Genomic DNA, 21,383 nt, shown 5'->3' with positions numbered 1-21,383 from the left:
TTTTCGCCCATTTTTCTTCGTTGCCACGCTCCACCCACACATTATTATGTGGTATTAAATTAACCAGCAGTCTAGTAGTTGATTCTGTGAAATAAGTAACATTTTGCCACCAAGGCTTATTTAGGTTGTTTTGATGCAGCCTGAATGTACCCTTTGATTAATAAACCCAAAAAGTTTGTCCCGAATCCAGGTCATGAGAACTTTACCGTAATATCTATATAAATAAAATCAAATTTTGTATGTATGTATGTATGTATGTTCGCCCATCACGCTTCGTGGCCATGAGAACTTTGCAGTGATATCTATATAAATAAAATCTAAGTGTGTATGGGTGTGTGTATGTTAGGGCTGGACGATATTTTCGGTAATTCGATAAATCGCGATATTAAAATTTGAATTCCGATATTTTATAAACCACCTAAAAAATCGCGGTATAATGATATATCGTATTGTGTGTTTTTCTATTAATATACCGGTATTTTACATGATATATCACGATATTATGTGCTGCATTTGGGATGGGATTGACATCGAATAATTTACGACATTACGTCACGATCGATGACTCGGATGACTTGTCACTTGTTCATTGACAAGGCCTACTAAATACATGAATAGTCTAGTGGTTTTCTCGATTATTAAACTTGAAAAATAAATTCATAATTGAAAAATTATTATTTAATTTATAGAGACATTCCCCTCTAGTCTTGCCGTTGGAATTTGTCATTATAATGTCAAACCCGTCGCTAATGCTGTGCAACACTCGAATAACCAGCCAAGTAAGTCATGGCGTAATATCTTCTCTTCGTCGTCTTCGGTCGATTTATCATTGGCACCGTTGGGAAATAGTTATTACCATTTAATGTATGATGCCGTTTGTTAGTTAACTATCATTTTGTGTGTGTGTTTGGGGGTTTTGGGGGGTTTTTTTGCCAATTTTTAAACTGAAGCCAATTTAAATAAAAGTAAAATGTTATTTGTAAATAAAACTAAATTGCGTCTAGATATTCGAGATTTAGACAAACTCCAGAGTTATGCGCTTTTGTAGTGTACCGAATAGGAGAAATTACGTCTGGTTCTTTGAGTCTACTCATACCCACATGTTATTCAACATTTTGGCGGAACATTGCGAAGCTCAAGCTGATTGAACAGTAGTAATAAAGCCTAACACGGTTCTAGGACATCTCCCCCACCCCTCTCCACATTTGCCTAGCCAAAACCCTAACCCTTGAACTTAATTCTCGGTCTGTGCTTTTGAAACAGGAATAATGCACCTTAAGGGGGAATGACCTGTTTTTAACACTTATATAATCACATCTTTTATAATAAAACTAAAATATCGGGATCTTGTAATATATCGCGATATATTGTTAGCTTTTTATAATAAAACTAAGATATCGCGATATAGTGATATATCGTCGTATTTTTGGGAAATATCGCGATATATGATTTTACCAATATTGTCCAGCTCTAGTGTATGTATGTTTGTATGTATTTTCGCCCATTTTTCTTCGTTGCCACGCTCCACCCACACATTATTATGTGGTATTAAATTAACCAGCATCACAACATGAATGTTTTACGCTAGTAAATTTGGGCCCCAGGCGAATTACCCTTCGTCGCCACGCTCCATCCCCACATATCTCGTGAATGTTTTAGGCCAGCGAATTTGGGCCACGAACGAATTGGGCCTCAGGCGAATTATGGTCTCGTGCGAATTTGAACACTGGTCGTATATGGGCTCCTGGCAAATTTGAGCCTCGGGTGAACTTGGGCCCTAGCCGAATTTAGGCTATGCGCGAATTTGGGCCCGGGTAAAGCTGGGTATCCTACGAGTTATTTGATAATGCATCATAGATAGGTAATGAACATTAGTATGTTCATAACTTATTCATCCGTTAATTCAAAAACATGAACATCGTGGAGCCACCAAAGCTAGTTTAGAAGTTATTTTGTGTGCAGTGAGCCTAAAATAACCTGATTTTCCCATATTTTTGGTATGTATATAGTAATATATGTCGACAAAACAGCAAAGGAGGCTCCTGAAATTTTGCAGTCTAGTAGTTTATTCATCCCTTGATTCTGTGAAATATTAGGCATGCTGCCACCAAAGCTGGTTTGAATACTTTTTAATGCACTAACCTTTTCTGTGTGCTCACTTAGTCCAGTGTGTGTACAGTAATGACTTAATGTGGTTATATTATGTATTAACCCTTTCAATGCTAGACGTAAATCCACTGCCTGTGCTAGACCCTTTTTTGAGGAAAAAAGGGAGGTTGGAACTGAATGCCAAGCAGTACTTATGGAAGCTTTTATGAAAAATCTTTTTGTCTGTTTGGATGGGCATGAGGTTGGGCTAAGAGAAAAAAATCGAATTTTGGAAATCACGTGACGTCATGGCGGCCATTTTGGATTTCTCATTTCTCACTAAGCCTAACACGAAAACGAATTTTTCTCCATGAAATACTTAAAAGATATTGTTTTTTTCACTGGATTTTGATAAAGATATATAAAATGAACAAAAATATCAATAGCAGTCATGAGCAAATCCGCCACGAACACGCGCATCACGTCTGTCGCTGCCATGATCACCTGCGGATTGCAATACCTTGTTTTTACTTTCACTTTCACTTTCATCCCCAAGTCCCATATCATTATCAATATAGTCAGTCAATAGATCTACACGTTCGGGACTCAGGAATTGCCTACGTCTTTTACGATCCAGCAGGCCAGCATTATTATCAACATCAGAATTATTGTCAGAATCTACTGCAGACACAGGGCTATCGTGTTCACATTCGGCTTGTTCATCATGCACGGGAGACATGGGCGGAATGTCGCGCAACAAATCACACACTTCATAATACCAATCACTGTCCTGACTACTATCATTATCAAGTAACTGGAAACGAATTATGTGTATCACCCGCCTCGAAATTGTCCACGTGTTGGTCAGCAAGACGTCATTCACGACTTCGTCGAGAGTGCATCGTCTACGTTGTCACTATGCACTCCGCCATTTTACGGTTTGCCGCCTTGAAACACGTGGAAATATGTTCTAGTGTATAGAAAATACAATAGATGGCTCTTGCAGTTACGGTACTAATTTTAGCGAGGGCTTTACTGAGTACACGGTAATACCAGGTACGCGCATTTTACCTACATTTTATAATACCCGGTACTACCGGGTATACGCAGTGAAGGGGTTAATGTGTCTTAAAACGTTATTTTTATACGCCCACATTTTCATGTGGACGTATATTGTCATCGCCCCTGTTTGTCCGTTCGTCCGTCCGTCGTCCACAATTTGTTTGTGGACACTCTACAGGTCACAATTTTTATCCGATTTCAACGAAACTTGAAATATAGCTTTATCTCCCTAAGATCTCTGTTCCTTTCGATATTGGCATGTATCGGACCATAACTTCATGGATTATGGCCCCTGATTGTACGAAAAATCACGTTTTTAGCTTGTAGACACTCTAGAGGTCACAATATTGATCCGATTTTGATGAAACTTGAAATGCATGTTTATAACCCAAAGATCTTGGTTCCTTTCGATATTTGCGCATATCGGATCATAACTTCCTGAATTATGGCCCCTGATTGTACGAAAAATCGCGTTTTTAGCTTGTGGACCCTAAAAAGGTCATGAATTTTATCCGATTTAAAAAAACGTATTATTATATCACCGTTACACCCTAAGGACGGCTAAGTTCGAATTTTGTAAAAATCGGCCCAAAACTGCCAGACAAGATGGCCGTCGTTCGTTCTCAAATAGCGTAAAAATATGGTATATCGAGGTTGTGGACCCTATAGAGGTCACAATTTTAATCCTATTTTGATGAAACTTGAAATGTAAGTTTATAACCCAAAAATATTGGTTGCTTTCGATATTTGCGCATATCGGACTGTAACTTCCTGAATTATGGCCCCTGATTGTACGAAAAAATCACGTTTTTAGCGTCATAATTTTTATCCGATTTGAAAAACCGTATTATTATATCGCGGCTACACCCTAAGAACGGCTGAGTTCAAATTTCGTGAAAATCGGCCCAAAAATGACAGACAAAATGGCCGCCCTTCGTTCTCAAATAGCGTAAAAATATGGTATATCAAGGTCTCAATTTTTCTCTGATTTTGTTGAAACTTGAAATGTAAGTTTATAACCCAAAGATCTCGGTTCCTTTCGATATTCGTGCATATCGGACAGTAACGTACTGAATTATGGCCCTTGATTGTACGAAACATCCTGGGGGATCGAATATTTTTATTCCATCCGAACGATTATACGTTGTCTCTTGCCAGGCTCTCCGTCCTACACCACTGACAAGGGTGGACACCGCCAGAAACATTTACGATGAACTTTGATGAAGTTAGTGAGCAAGTGTCCTACTCACTGAGCCACCGTAGAACCAACTTCATTTCGATTCTGGACACGGGACCTCGTTTTTTTAATCCCATTCGACAACTATACGTTGTCCCTTGTTAGACTATCCGTCCTACAGCACTGACAAGACCACGCATAAAAAAAAAAAGAAGAACGTTGATGAAGTTAGACTTAGAGAGCAAAGAAAGATTTGACTGAAGACTTAAAATTGATTACAGAATACAATACTATCTGTGCAAGAAGATATTAAATAGGCTTCTTTATTTTATGATCAGTAGTGGAATATCGCGTTTTATCAGTGAAATAAAAGTGTTATTCCACCTCCCTTGCGTCGTCTGCTTTTTTAAACTATTAATTCAATCAAGCCAGTACCTTCAACGACAACACCATGGCCTCTGCAAAAGAAATTAAAATTTTAATGCAGGACGACAATTTACATGTAGAATATGGGAATTTTGAATTAATTCTGGAACAGGACAAACCGAAAATGGTAGATTTAAAGAAATTACAGAAATGGATATTAACAATTTTCTGGAGGAACAAGAAAACCTAAACACAAGAAAAAAAACCAGTGGTGATATCAAACTGTTTCAGAAATTCCTTATTTCAAAAGGAAACAATAGCTTAATGGAAGCAATTCCTGCACAAGATCTCAACATACTAATTTCAAAGTTTTTGCTGTCGGTGAAAAATACAGATGGAAATGAATACGAACCATCTTCTTTACGTTCTTTCTTTGCATCTTTCGACAGACATCTAAGGGAAAAAGAATATGGTTTATCATTAATAAAAGATCTTGCATTCGAAAAGTGCCGACAAGTACTGAAAATGAAACAAAAAGATTTAAAAGGAAAAGGAAACAAACCTCATGCTGCAGACCCCATTAATGATGAGGACATAGAAAGAATGTTTGTTACCAAGACACTTGGAGAAAGCACTCCACAATCATTAATTCATTCACTGTGGATGATTTGCACAGTGCAATTTGGTATGAGAACAGGTCAAGAAGTTCACAATTTAAAATGGGGAGACGTCACATTAAAGGCTGATCTAAATGGAGACGAATATCTTCAATATGACACGGAACGTCAAACTAAAACAATAACAGGCACCAATCCTAGGGATGTAAGGTAACCTATTGTTTATAAAAAAGTTTTTTATCTATATATATTCATATCAGATTAAAGATTTTAAACAAGCCTGGTTCAATTCCAAATTTTTGTGAAAAAGTTCAAATCTAGTAGACTACAGGGATTTTTGAAGTAAAGCCTAGCTAAGGCAAAAAGGTTTTTTCCTGCAAGTTGTAATTTTTGCGAGCTTCATTCATATTGAAATTTTAATTTACAAAATCCACGAATTTTTGATCCAAAATTATTAAATTATTTAAACTGTAATAATTTTATGCACTTAGAAATACTAAATTTCCCAAAAATCACAGTAATATTAAAATATTGTTTTTTTTTTTAGACTCACAAAACCCAGGGCATATGCCATACCGGAATGTAAAGACAAGGACCCTGTCCATATCTACAAATGTTACGTATATTGCCGTCGCCCCTGTCCGTCCATCTGTCGTTACGTCCGTCCGTCCATCGTCCACAATTTCTTGTGAATGCTCTAACGCCAAAAGTTATCATCCAATTGTTTTAAAATTGATATATGTTGTTTCCATTAGTGAGATGAAGAAGCCTATTTAATTTCAATAATTTCCGTTTATTACTTCTAGAGTTATGGCCCTTGTTTCACTTTATTGAACCTTGTGAACGCTCTAACTCCAAAAGTTATCATCCGATCTTTCTGAAATTTACATGCATTATTTAAATTAGTGAAACAAAGAATCCTATTGAATTTCAGCAATTTCCGTTTATTATGTCTAGAGTTATGGCCCTTGTTTCACTTTATTGAAAAAAGTTATCCCCTGATCTTTGTGAAATTATATGCATGATTTAAATTAGTGAAACGAAAAAGGCTATTGAATTTCAGCAATTTACAATAATTACTTCTAGAGTTATTGCCTTTGTTTCACTTTGTTAAACCTTGTTAATGCTCAATTGATGATAATGTAAGAGATAAGGTGGCTGTGAAGACCTGGTTATCCCGAATGTCAGTGACTAGTTTCGTTCGTATTGAACTCTTCAGACTGATTGGACTCACGTGTTGGGCGTTTATATTTATACTATTCCGAAACCCGGAGGGGTTTCTATGGTTACTAATTGGCGGGGTTACAGGGGTTGGCCCCTTGGAGGGGTTTGCGAATTTGTTACCGGGGTCGGTAGCTCGCTTACCAGGGTTGTACAGAGGTTTGACAAATTGGCGGGGTGCCGAATTTGTTACCGGGGTCGCTAGCTCGCTTACCGGGGTTGTACTAATCGTTTAGATTGAAGTGCTAGTGTCCATAATTTTGCTAACTAGGGTGCCTTGGGTTGGTTTGTAACATTGTTACTTGTCATAACAATGAAGGGATAGTATATAGACAAGGGTGTTGATGTAACACCCATGAGAGGGGTATAAGGCTAAATATAAATCCAAAGTTGGAACACTCAGGGGTAGAGCATTGTGATACAAAAATAAAAATGGTTGGAGTGCCCAAGTTTAGATTTGTCGTTGATTCCATGAAGTAGTTAGGTTTTAGAACGTTAAATACTGTGTGATTCAACATGGCGCCCAAGGGGTTTAATATAAAATAGGTACGAAATAGTACCAAATGGTTTATTGGTATGAGAGTCAAGGTTTAGACTATAATGCCTTGGAAATCGGAAGTTGGAGACGACTAATATGTGTCTCTCTTATGTGGACCGATGTGAGATTGTCCGTTGTGTTAATTGGTACTATTTCGTACCTATTTTATATTAAACCCCTTGGGCGCCATGTTGAATCACACAGTATTTAACGTTCTAAAACCTAACTACTTCATGGAATTAACGACAAATCTAAACTTGCTTGATTGATGATAGTTATCATCCGATATGTATGAAATTAATATGCATCATTTAAATTTGTGAAACAGGTCTATTGAATTTCAGCAATTTCCGTCAATAATTTCTAGAGTTCTGGCGATTGTGAACGTTTGAATTACAAAAGTGATCTGTATGAAATTTAGATGCATTGTTTAAATTAGTAAAACGAAAAAGCCTGTCAAATTTCAACAATTTCTGTAGATTACTTCCAGAGTTGAGACCCTTGTTTCAGTTTGTAGAACCTTGTAAACCCTCAAACGACAAAATTTATAATCTGATCTGTATGGAACTGTCTTGTTAAGGCCCCCAATTACCTACAAAGGAATAAATATGCGACAACCCTTGACGACCGCTCGGACGATTTAGCTGCTGTGGGCGTATGGTTTGTTGCCTGGCAACCTATCTTTTTCTGACTGTATCATCTCGAAATCCTTAACCAGGACAGTTATGGTTCAAGGCACAACCAATGGGCATAAACAAATTGTATTCCATATTGAAAAATATGAAAGAGGAAGCTGGGCTAACAGGAACTGATAAACGTATAACACCATACAGGTATGTTCATGTTGCGATTACCAAAAGCTTTAAACTTCAACAAACAATAACAATAGTAAAGTAGATCTCACCTTTAATCTGTGCATATCTAGTCATAAGATATAGGGCATCTAAACTCTAAACCACTAACTTTGTCCAGAAAACTAACATACCATGTCGTTACGAACTAATTGGTTAGGACGTATACCATGTAGCTTAACTCTAGTTGACCACCACCCATATTCGTGATGATTTAATTTAATATAGTGCCACTTTTTTAAAATACATCTACACATTGCGTGACAAAAAAATAGAGCAATCTTCTTGTATGTGTCTAAATTCCAATGCTGTAGTTATATTCGATATAAAAAGCAACCTGTAATAAAATTGTAAAAATATAGATATCTAATTGATTGCTTTTTGTTTTTTATTTTTTATTTTCAGTGCACGTAAACACTTAGTACAAAAGTTAAACGATGGTGGAGTTGCACCAAACCAAATCATCCAAATATCGGGACACAAAAATGTCAACTCTTTGAATAATTATAGTTGCCTACCCTGATCAGAGCAAGCAAATTTCGCACATATTAGCCAACAAGCATCCGCACACTGTCAGCACTCGTCCAAAAGTACCATTACCAGCCCCAAACTGCAGAATCCAAGAACCAAAGCCAATGTATGCAAATCTACCTATGCCACAAGGTTCTGACAGTTTTTTTTGCTAATAGTATTTTCAATGGCACTGTCAATATAACGTTGAGAACAAGTCAGAGCACCAGACTGCGTACACAAACACAGACTGCGTACACAAGTTCATCTGTAAGGCAAAATAACGAACCTCCATGTTTAAGTAAAAAAATAAGTAAGAGCGCAAATGTATTTACAGTAAGGGAGCACTGACTTACATGTAGTAAACAGTACCATAGTAATAATTATTATTAAGTAAAATAATACAACTTACTAGTTATGTCACGGTCCAGGATGGATATTTGCTGACTAATGTTTATTATTTTGATGTTAAGTTATTTAATATTATTGTTATTCACCATTGTCACTATTTTGACATTCACAGCATTAATGTATTTTCTTAGATTATATTATCTTATAACCCAACTTGGCCATGACACAGCTGTAAGCAAAGGCGATAATTTCAGTAAACTTTTGCAAATTCAGTACATATTGACATATTATTATTATTATATAATTATTATTTATTTATTGACTATATTGACATTGGTCATTGTTGTTTATTTTATTTTACTCTATAATATATATTTATTAAATATTAAATAAAGTGTTGATTTAAAAAAAAACGTGTTTATTATTTATAAAAACTTACTACCTAAAATATTTGTTGTCAAGAAACCATATTCTGCTGCAGATATCATTAGCACTAGAGTAGCACAAGCATCATGGGCAACAACGTTTCCGCCATTTCCGGTGTCATTGACATTCTACAATATTGAATAACACAAAAATTAATGAAAGTAATTTTTAAAAGAAAAGCTAAATACCATACCTCTTGTGATCTTGAGGCGTTAATTGGTCACAACCAAGTCTTGTTAATAATTTTAGACAGAAAGTCTGGTGATGATGGGGCACTGAGGGGGGTGGGGTGATAACCACATGACAACTAACATTAAGGCTAGCCTACCCTGCTTAGTGACAACTGACATCGGATCGGAAAGCACTGGCTCTCCCATCAAGAAAACCCTTTTTATTTGCCAACCAAATGTCCACGGTATTCACACCAAAGTTACTGATGGATGGTAGGCCTAATAAAACACTAGCCTATTCTTAAATTAATGTAAAGTTGTCAAAATAAACCTAACTACGCGACGGTCACAACTCACCACGTACGGTCACTAGTTCAAGTCGTTGAGTTGAGTTGTGTAAGTGTTGTTGTCAAGACCCGTGGCATGATTTTACATCGCTTGACTTACATGTATTTCAATAAACACATCGATATCAGTAAAAGTAACATGTCCTGAAAAAAGTAATAATCCACACATTCACAAACGCCAGGAAAACACTTTTTAGTGACAAAATTATGAAAACAATATGGCCCAAACGCCGACTTGTCGATCGTTACATTCTCAAAGGTATTCATACACCAGAAGCAGATAAAGATGTAAAGCGGTCTAACCCCCCCGTGTTGTCCAAGCGGACAAAGTAGTCCTTGTTGTTTTTACCTAAAATGATTGTAAAATCATAAAATAAATAGAACATTTGTTGTTTTGTCGTGCATTCGTGAAAATATAAACGTTTTCTTGCTTCTCGATGAAATGAAATATGTTATTCACTCTAAAACGACAAATATCCTCTAAATAGTAACGGTGATATACTAAAACATTTTTTCAAAGCGGATAAAAATTGTGACCTCTAGAGGGACCACAAGTTAAAAGCGCTATTTTTCGTACAATCAGGGGCCATAATTCAGGAAATTACAATCCGATATGCGCGAATATCGAAAGGAACCAAGATCTTTGGGATATAAACATGCAATTCAAGTTTCACCAAAATCGGATGAAAATTGTGACCTCTAGAGGGTCCACAACCTTGATATACCATATTTTACACTATTTGAGTACAAGGGAAGGCCATTTTGTCCGGTAGTTTTGATCCGATTTTCACGAAATTCGAACTCATAGCGGTGATATACTAAAACGTTTTTATACGCCCACATTTTCATGTGAAACTTCCAATCAGTAGAAACAGGAAGTCAAAAATGATGCATTTGATATTCAGATAAGTTGATATAAAATAACTAACAGAATACAATATCAAAAAACCATCATTTTATCCAACGTCATAGACTTAGATACATAACGTGAAAGGTTAGCTTAACTAAAACTAAGGACTAAGGTAAAATTTTACAAGTAAGGAAAACTTATGCATGATTATGAATGATTTTAAAACCCCCTGGATTTAACTCATTTAAACCGTTAGGCCAAACTGAACCAAGTCTATGAATCCACAGACTTTCTGCTGTGTTCAATTTTTTCTGATCTTTATCAGGAATTTTTTGTACTATGGTACACACGAAATCATGACCCGGTATATTAAAATGGGAGGTTACATGGGGGTAATGGCCAGATTTTTTAAGCTTATATTCTTCTGTGCCTATTAAGTCTGAGTGCTGAAAGGAGTAATGGTTTGGCCTACATATTGCATACTACAGGTTTTACATGTTAAACAATATACAACATAAGAACTGGCACAGTTAACAGAGTCTCTAATCTTGAATGATTTCATGTCTTTACTGGTTACTTCTTGATTATTACACATAGTCTCGCATGATTTGCATAATTTTCGTAAACAAGGTTGACATCTGTATGAAATTTTGTCCTTAATATGTTTATTACTAGTGTCAGAAGTTCTCAACTTTTTTTTTTTAAAGATATTGCCAATAGTGTGGTTCTTCCTCTCTGCTATTATTATTTTGCTGCTATTCATAATTTTCGTCATACGTGAACTTGTGTCTAAAATACTTCGGTCTTTAATCATTTGGTGAAGGTGAGGTTGTCTAGGGTCAAAGGTAGTTGTCCATGGAATAATGTTCACATTAGTATCGGTCTTGGATTGGTAGGTCAATAATTCAATCCTGGTCTTCTGATCTGCGCGTTTAAATGCCTTTAGAATAATTTTCTTGGGATATCCGGATTGTTTAAGATAGGATCCAAAATTTTTTAGGTTTGATTTGGTTCAGCTATCTTTACTACAAATCCGTTTTATACGTAGAGCACCACTGTAAGGGATAGCGTTAAAGGTGTGTTTGGGATGACAACTTGATGGAGGAAGATAATGATGGCAATCTGTTCTCTTGGAATATAGATTTGTCTCTAACTTTTCTTTTTCTTTGACAACTTTTACATCTAGGAAATTAATTGAGTTACTATTTATATCTACAGTAAATTTGATCTTTGGATGTTGTTGGTTTAATTTTGAAACAAAATTATTACATTCTTCTAGTGGGAGAGAAGATAAAGCCCAAATATCATCGATGAATCTGCATGAAATATCTGGTTTATTACTATTATTAGGTAATGGTTCATAGTAGGTTTTCATCCAGTATGACATATAAATGTTAGCAAATGTCACAGCAAACGGAGTTCCTATGGCAGTCCCCGATATCTGTCTATAAAACATACCAGAAAATTCAAATTCATTGTTGTGAAGAACAAAATCTGCTATTTGTAGAATTGATTCTGAATCTTCATAAGTCATAATATTAGTTTCATGTAATGCATGTTTAAGTGCTTCTAAACCTTCAGAAATAACAATATTCGGATATAAACTGATAATATCAAGAGTCATAAGCTTACCATTCTTAGTGTAACTCTCCCTCAAATTAGCCTAGAATTTGATCTTAGGGTTGGAGTCGTTTAGATTTCAGGTCATTTGCGTGTACCACAAAGGCATATCTTACCTATAAAGACAAATACAAAATAGACGTATTTTAGTATTTATTAATAATAGTTAACAAACATCTGCAATAAAATCACTCAAAATGACCAGAGTGATAAATTTCCCACAATGCAATTAATGAAGCGTAAAACAAAGAATTGGATCTCTAGTTACCTTGACATTAATTAGGTTTGTCTAAAACATGGCATTGGAGAAATCATTACAGATGCCTGATTAGCAAATATTAATACAGTTTCTGGATTCAATAATTAAATTAGTAGACATTGATAATTTTTTGTAGGGTCCTAAATAATATTCCTAATAGAATATTAGAGATGGCTACATTAGGAATAAATTGTTTATAGCTTCTATCTTTTGAAGGAATTGAGTGGTGTCTTTAACTAATTCAGGGCAGTAAAGCTGTGGCACCGGTTGTAATTTCCAGTCAAGCCAAGAAGAAGCTTTACAAGTAGGTGCTGTAACTTGGCTACATATGGGTCTTCCTGGTGGTATATCAGTAGGATTGGGAACTTTATGAACTTTTCCTAAAATGTAGAAATGGGCTGGTTTATCAACAGGTCTGTCCAAGATAGCTTTCCGTTCATTTTCCAGAATTTTAAGGCCAGTCACTAATTTTGTCAATTGTCCATGAATCTTGCTTGAATTGTCTCCACTAACTTTCTCAAAAACAGAGTTATCTTCTAGATGTTTCATACCCCTGTCCGTCCGTCCACAATTTGTTTGTGGACACCCTACAGGTCACAATTCTTATGCGATTTTTACAAAACTTGAAATATAGGTTTATCTCCGAAAGATCTCGGCTGCTTTGGATATTGACATGTATCGGATCGAAACTTCATGGATTATGGCCCCTGTTTGTACGAAAAATCACGTTTTTAGCTTGTGGACCCTATAGAGGTCACAATTTTTATCCGATTTTGTTGAAACTTGAAATGTATATTGATAACCCTAAGATCTCGGTTTCTTTTGATATTCGCGCATATCGGACCGTAACTTCCTGAATTGTGGCCCCTGATTGTACGAAAAATCACGTTTTTAGCTTGTGGACCCTATAGAGGTCATAATTTTTATCCGATTTAAAAAAACGTATCATTATATCACTGTTACACCCTAATGACGGCTGAGTTCAAATTTCGTGAAAATCAGCCTAAAATTGACAGACAAAATGGCCGCAGTTCGTTCTCAAATAGCGTCAAAATATGGTATATCAAGGTTGTGGACCCTATAGAGGTCACAATTTTTATCCGATTTTGTTGAAACTTGAAATGTAAGTTTATAACCCAAAAATCTTGGTTGCTTTCGATATATGCACATATCGAATTGTAATTTCCTGAATTATGGCCCTTGATTGTAGGAAAAATCACTTTCTTTTTAACTTGTTCTCTATCCATCTCTCGAAAATGTGGGCGTATCCTGCCTGGCAGCCGCTGGTTTTAAACCGGATAAAAATTGTGATCTCTAACACCATTACACACTAAGATCTTGGTTCCTTTTGATAATCGCAAATACCCGAACTTAACTTCGTAGATTATGGCCTCTGATTGGTTGAAAAATCACATTTATAGCTTGCAGATTCTCAAGAGGTCACAATGTTTTTCCGATCTCAAAAACCGTTTAAATACATCACCATTCCACCATAATTTCGGGAAAATTGAAATGAAACTGCCCGACAAAATGGCCGCTCTTTGTACGCAAATTGTGTAGAAGTGTGTAATACGAAGGTTGTGGACCCTCTAGAGGTCACAATTTTTATTTTTATCCAATTTTGATGAAACTTAAAACATATCCAGTGCACTCTGTCACATCCGACATCGTATGGGATCGTTACAATATGTCGGATTACGCAGAGTGTCGGAATACTCAGTTTTCTCATAACTGGAAATATTGTAACTTCGAAAACCGGAAGTATTATTATAATGTAGCTTCGAACATAGGACTTCGAATCACCAGAATGTTATTCCCTTTAAAAATGATAAACCTTTCTGTACATTCAAAATTTTATTACATTAATTTTTATACGCCCACATAGAAATATGGACGTATAATGCCTTCGCCTACGTCCGTCCGTTGTCCACAATTTCTTGTGAACGCTCTAACGCCGAAAGTTATCATCCAATTGTTTTAAAATTGATATATGTTGTTTACATTAGTGAGATGAAGAATCCTATTTAATTTCAATAATTTCCGTTTATAACGTCAAGAGTTATGGCCCTTGTTTCACTTTGTTGAACCTTGTGAACGCTCTAATGCCAAAAGTTAACATCTGATCTTTGTGAAATTTATATGCAATATTTAGATTAGGGAAACGAAGAAGCCTATTGAATTTCAGCAATTTCCGTCTATTACTTCTAGAGTTATGGCCCTTGTTTCACTTTGTTTAACCTTGTGAACGTTCTAACCCCAAAAGTTATCATCCTATCTTTCTGAAATTTATATGCATTATTTAAATTAGTGAAACGAAGAAGCCTATTTAATTTCAATAATCTCCGTTTATAACGTCTAGAGTTATGGCCCTTGTTTCACTTTGTTGAACCTTGTGAACGCTCTAATGCCAAAAGTTAACATCCGATCTTTGTGAAATTTATATGCAATATTTAAATTGGAGAAACAAAGAAGCTTGTTGAATTTCAGCAATTTCTGTTTATTATGTCTAGAGTTATGGCCTTGTTTCACTTTATTGAACTTTGTGAATGCTCTAACATCAAAAGTTATCTGCCGATCTGTATGAAATTTACATGCGTCATTTAAATAAGTAAAGAGAAGAATCCTATTGAACGGGACGGGAAGAGATTTTTTGACTGAAGTAATAAGTAAATAAATCGGGACAGCTTGTTCTCTAGCAAAATGTGGGCGTATCCTGCCTGGCAGCCGCTGGTTATCTCATTTTGTTGAATTTTGAAATGTAAGTTTATAACCCAAAGATCTTGGTTCCTTTCGACATTTGCGCATATCTGACCGGTAAGTTCCTGAATTATGGCCCCTGATTGTACGAAAAATCATGTTTTTTTAGCTTGTGGACCCTATGGAGGTGACAAAACGTTTGATTATATCACAGTTACACTTTAATGACAGATGATTTCAAATTTTGTGAAAATTGGACCAAAACTGCCGAACAAAATGGCCACCCCTCGTATGCAAACGGTGCAAATATATAGTATATCGAGGTAAGGTTGTGGACCCTGTAGAGCTAACAATTTTGATCCGATTTTGCGCATATCCGATCGTAACTTTCTGAATTATGGCCCTTGACTGTACAAAAATTCGCGTTTTTAGCTTGTGGTCCCTCTAGAGGTCACAATAAATATCTGATTAAAAAAAACGGTGTGAATAAATCACCGTTACAGGGTACACCGTAATGATGGTTGAGTTTGAATTTCGTGAAAATCGGACCAAAACTGATGGACAAAATGGCGGCCCCTTGTATAACGTAAATGGTGTAAATGTGTTGTATATCAAGGTTGTAGACCTTCTAGAGGCCACAATTTTTTTCCGATTTTGATGCAACCTTAAATTTATGCTTATATCACAAAGATCTTGGTTACTTTGGATAATCGTGTGTATCCGAACGTAACTGGATGCCGAATGGTTAGCACGTGCATGCTGTATAAGGTCTGTTATTGAGTCAACTGGCGTGGTTTCGATTCCCTGGTTGTACGTGACAAGAAGTAGGGTCGCCTGTCCAACCTCGTGGATTTTCTCTGGGTCCTCTGGTTTCCTCCCACTGCTAAAGACCCCTACGCTCAAGCAAATTATTGAAATAAAATTGAACCATGTTTTAGACCCAAAATGACCTGGTTTGTGTCGAGTGGATGTTAAACCCTCTCTCTCTCTCTTTCTCTCTCCCAAGGTAACTTCCTGGAGTATGGCCCCTGATAGTACTAAAATTCGCATTTTTAGCTTGTAGACCCGATAGAAGTCACAATTTGTATTCAATTATAAAAACTGTTTAATATATCACCGCTCCTTCTATGCAAATAGTGTTAAAGTATGTCATACCAAGATTGTGGGCCCTCTAGAAGTCAAAATTGTTATCAGATTTTAATGAAACTTGAAATACATGTTTATAACCCACAGATCTTGGTTCCTTTCGATATTTGTGCATATCGGATCATAACTTCCTGAATTATGGCCCTTGATTGTACAAAATTTAGAGGTCACAATTTTTTTCCGATTTAAAAAAAAACATGTCAATATATCACCGTTACACCCTAAGATACATGATACATGTCAATATATCACTGTTACACCCTAAGATCTTGTTTCCTTTTGATAATCGCACATATCCGAACATAACTTCCTGGATTATGGCCCCTGATTGTTCGAAAAAAACGCATTATTAGCTTGTGGATTCTCTAGAGGTCACAATTTTTTTTCCGATTTTAAAAACCGTTGAAATATATCACAATTTCAGCACAGTGAAGGTTGAATTCGAATTTTGTTAGAATTGAAATGAAACTGCTCGACAAAATTGCCGTCTCTGTACGCAAATTGTGTAAATGAATGTAATACAAAGGTTGTGGACCCTCAAGAGGTCACAATTTTTATCCGATTTTTATGAAACTTGAAATGTATGTTCATAACCCAAAGATCTCGGTTCCTTTCGATATTCGAGCTATCTGATTAAAATACAGATCTATATTTCATTTTGTTTTTTTATACTTTCGATGACCTACTCTACACGAAGATCTGACAAGTTATAGCGATAAGTCACGTCAGGGGTCAAAAGACTGACTTTTGACCTATGACGTCAGACATTTGATTAACCAATCAGCATTGATGTTACTAGTGGATTATCCACAGTTCCGTGCAAAACACGCCCAAATCTTGCCATGACAGACCGTTTCATTGGCTTATCCCTGACACCATTCAGAACACGAGTTAATTAACAACTCTTCCAGATCCAAGTGTAGTAAAGACAAGTAAAACGAAATTCTGAACTATAAAAACAAAACGAAATAGGATCTGTGTTTTAACCAGATTGATATTCGCTCATATCGGACTATATCTTCCTGGATTATGGCCCCTGATTGTACAAGAAATCGCATTATTTTTTTAGCTCATTCTCTGTCTATCTCTTGCAAAATGTGGGCGTATCTTGCATGGCAACCGCTTGTTGTGGTAATCACATACATTAGAATACAACATTCTCCATAACAAATTACCAAGAATTATTTTTGTTGAAAACTGGTTATATTAAAAGTAAAGGTAATGGAAGCTTATAATTACCCTATTTCCTACCGGAACCTCATTTGACCCAATTCTGGTTGGTTCGTTTTAAAATGGATTAAGAACCCTGCCTAGGACTATTGGCATTGCAATAGGATATTGCGCCCAATATCACTCAGGCCTATTTGACCTTTCGGGATCTTTTGAAGCCGAAGGTTATTATATGTAACATTCTAAAAAGAAGTCGGAATGACTTACTGAAGAAAAGTAATGTCCTTCTTTCTATTCTCGGGGGTATCACAATTTATACAGTCAACTGCGCAGCATGAACGAACCATTTTCATACGAATATGAAGACGTTAAGTGTAACATTTACATACTAAACCGGCGCCATCTCGATGTCTTCTGTCACAGCCATAAGTCAGTGCTTCTTTACCATAGAGTCTAGGCCCATGACCCAGTACGGTACATGTAATTTGGCTAAAGGAGATAACATAATCTTACACACCTTTGGGTGTTATTTCCTTTGATATCCCATGCATGTCATGAAACGTTATACATCACCCTGCAATGAAAAAGGACACACGTTCTTTTCTTTTAACATTTTATTCACTTTTTTGTACAATGTTGTCAAATGATTGGGACGACGATGAACTTTGCCAGGCCCATGTTACTTGGTGAAATGAAATGAAATGAAATGGAGTTTAACGTCCTACTGTTTTGCACCTATACTGGGCTAATGAAGACGGGCATACGCCATACAGTGTGCTATGAGGGAAATTTTGCCCGGGCAGTGGGACTATATAGCCTACTCTTATATCAAATTCCAACTGCCAGGGGATCTTTTACGTGCATTCCAATATATACACGAGACCTCAGTTTTTCGTCTCATCCGGAGGAGTAGACAGCTGTCCTTGTCAGGCCCTCCGTCCTGCATCACTGACAAGAGGAAACCACGCTTGAAAATCTGGATGAACTTTCTCGGCCAATGCAGGGTTCGAATACCCGACCTCCAGGCTAGCGAGCCAGCGTCTCACCCACTTAGCCACGTGATCCCCATGTTACTTGGTTTCTTCATCTGACCATCAAGAACTTGTCTAAAACTCTCAAATTCTGGATTGTGTAGTATATCCACACCAGTTTTATTCGCAATCCGTAAATGTGAAACTATTCCCATAACTAAATACGGAATTCGGTGGGTAATATTTAACATTTTATTTTGCTTACTTCCAAGATGAAAGTAGACATACAAAAATTAAGATCTTTTGTACTCAGTCATATCTTTCAGCGCACACAGGATTTTTCGCTCACTTCCGTGTTTATTATTCTGCCACACTGACCAAATGTTAAAAAAGTTCACAGCCCACTGATTTCTTTGTAAGGTATTTATGGGCACGGCATTGTTGGCACATTCGCTGACGTCTTTTTGTCACTTGAAGTTTGATCATACTCATAATAAAGAGCAAATCACAACTCCTTTCCTAGTTTAAAATACTTTTTTCAGTCAGCTGATTTGGAAATTGTCAGTGCTCTTTCGCCTACAAAATTAATTGTCTATTTCCTATTTCTTCTTTTTAGGCAATATGGCTGCAGGAGGATCTAGCAAATCATATCGCAACATCAATAATATGTCTAAAGATCTTCTAGGAAAACGTGTTGTAAAATTATCAAACTATCATGCGTTCTTGCAGAAACTAGGAAGGAATTTGTGCTCTGATAATCAGCTTACAGAAACTTTAAATTGGGAAAGACTTGCAGAAGAACTAGGATTGTGCACATATGAGGTAGAAAACATCCATCGATATGCCTCATTTCAAAAGATATATCCTGGAAGTGTGCTAATTAGACAATGGGGTGAAAGTGAAGGTAGCACTGTATATGTGCTTCTTAAGGCATTGAGGAAAATAGGACGAGAGGATTGTGTTGAAGAGGTTTGTCAGGCACTTGAAGGTAAGAAACAGGAACTAAAGTTCACGATTAGAATTTGTAATTTTTGTATTCTGACATCCGTCCAACCTCCACAATTGCTTGTGGATGATCTAGAGGCTAAAGTTAATATCCGATTGACTTATAACTTAGTAATATATACATTGTTTATGTAACGAGACAAAGAAGGTTATTGAATTTCAGCGATTTACATTAATTATTGTCAGAGGTATGGCCCTTGACCACTTTGAAAAGTCTTGTGGACACTCTAGAGGCCAAAGTTATTATCCGATTGACTTCAAACTTATACACATTCATTATGGTCATGAGACAAGGAAGCTTATTGATTTTCAGTGAGTTCCCATATTTCGTGAAATATGTAATATCAAGGTTGAGGACCCTCTAGATGTCACAAATTAAATGTCCCGATTTTGATGAAACTTAAAATAAATGTTTATATCCCTTGTTATGGCCCTTGTTTCACTTTGTTGCACCTTAGGAATGCTCTTACATCAAAATTTATCTGCCGATCTGTATGAAATTTACATGCGTTATTTAAATTAGTAAAAAGAAGAATCCTATTGAATTTCAGCAATTTCCGTTTATTACTTCTAGAGTTATGGCCCTTGTTTCACTTTGTTGCACTTTCTGAACACTCTAACCTCTAAAGTTATCTGCCAATCTGTATGAAATTTATATGTGCCATTTAACTTAGTAAAAAGAACAATCCTATTGAATTAAAGCAATTTCCGTTTATTACGTCTAGAATTATGTCTCGTTTCACTTTATTGAACCTTGTGAACGCTCTAACGCCGAAAGTTAACATCCGATCTTTGTGAATTTTATATGCATTATTTAAATTAGTGAAACCACAAAGTGACACAAAGCCTATTGAATTTCAGCAATTTATGATAATTACTTCTAGAGTTATGGCCCTGGTTTCACTTTGTTGTCCCCCGCCTTTCGAAGAAAGCAGGAGACTATTGAAATGGGTTCGTCCGTCCGTCCGTCCGTCCGTCCGTCCGTCTGTCTGTCTGTCCGTCACACTTTTTGGGACACAATAACTCTCTTTCTAATTGAGCTACAATGTTCAAACTTGGTGTAGGTGTTTATTATGTGAATGCCTTGATGGAGTTCAAAGATGAGCTTTTTCAGCTTGGTTGATGCTTTGGGACACGATAACTTTAGTTCTAATTAAGTGAGAGTGATGAAACTTGGTGTATAGTTTCATTACATCATAACCTTGACTAAGTTCGATAATGAGCATTTTCTGCCCAGGGTAAACAGAGCGATAAGCAATTTGATTGGTCGAGACCTTGGAACACAATAACTCTCCTTCTAATTGAGCTAGAATCTTCAAACTTGGTGTAGGTGTTTATAAGGTCAATGCCTTGATGGAGTTCAAAGATGAGCATTTTCTGCTTAGGGTAAGCAGAGATAAGCTATTTGATTGGTTGATGTTTTTGGACACGATACCTTTAGTTCTAATTAAGTGAGAGTGATGAAACTTGGTGTATAGTTTCATTACATGAATACCTTGACTAAGTATGATAATGAACATTTTCTGCTCAGGGTAATCAGAGCGATAAGCAGTTTGATTGGTCAAGACTTTGGAACACAATAACTCTCATTCTAATTGAGTTAGAATGTTCACACTTGGCATAGATGTCTATTACTGTCTGTTCCAAGAGATACTCTGACTCTCAAATTCCTTGCCATTTCTTCAGTTTTTAATTTAAACGGCCAACAATTGGTGACATACCTGAAATTGTCATCCCGTTGCTCGCTTCGTCGAGCCCTAACGCCTAAAAGTTCGATAAGATCCACTCTCCTCTTGGAAATTTCACATATTTCGACATTGTTTCTTTCTCAAAACATCAACATTACGAGTGCATCTGCGTAATGGGAGACTTGCATTTCGCGTATAGGGTAGACAGGTATCTCCAAATCGGGTACATTCGGTTAGAAATATATAGTGAAGG

The 21,383-nt window shown here is 36.4% G+C and overlaps 2 protein-coding genes across 5 annotated transcripts in view; both read left to right on the top strand.

The window, feature by feature from the left end:
• LOC126828356 (uncharacterized) overlaps positions 1-21,383 on the top strand; it is a 204,133-nt gene that overhangs the window by 7,506 nt on the left and 175,244 nt on the right. For 2 of the 4 annotated variants that reach the window (XM_050558097.2, XM_050558092.1), the window contains exons 2-3: positions 12,670-12,757; positions 19,054-19,425. In XM_050558097.2, coding sequence (XP_050414054.1) covers positions 19,059-19,425 — 367 coding nt within the window. In that variant the 5' untranslated portion in view covers positions 12,670-12,757; positions 19,054-19,058. Of the gene's footprint in view, positions 1-12,653; positions 12,758-19,053; positions 19,426-21,383 lie in introns of all 4 variants that reach the window. The other 2 variants (XM_050558093.1, XM_050558094.2) reach the window with 2 other exon arrangements.
• On the top strand, positions 7,179-9,048 carry LOC126827957 (uncharacterized). Its single transcript, XM_050557537.2, has 3 exons — positions 7,179-7,190; positions 7,793-7,902; positions 8,326-9,048. Exons 1-3 carry the CDS (start codon positions 7,179-7,181, stop codon positions 8,441-8,443), a joined length of 240 nt encoding a protein of 79 aa, XP_050413494.1. The 3' UTR covers positions 8,444-9,048.

This window comes from Patella vulgata, chromosome 7 (assembly GCF_932274485.2).
Source record: "Patella vulgata chromosome 7, xgPatVulg1.2, whole genome shotgun sequence".
Lineage (NCBI taxonomy): Eukaryota > Metazoa > Mollusca > Gastropoda > Patellidae > Patella > Patella vulgata.
This window is presented reverse-complemented; position numbering and strand designations above follow the sequence as displayed.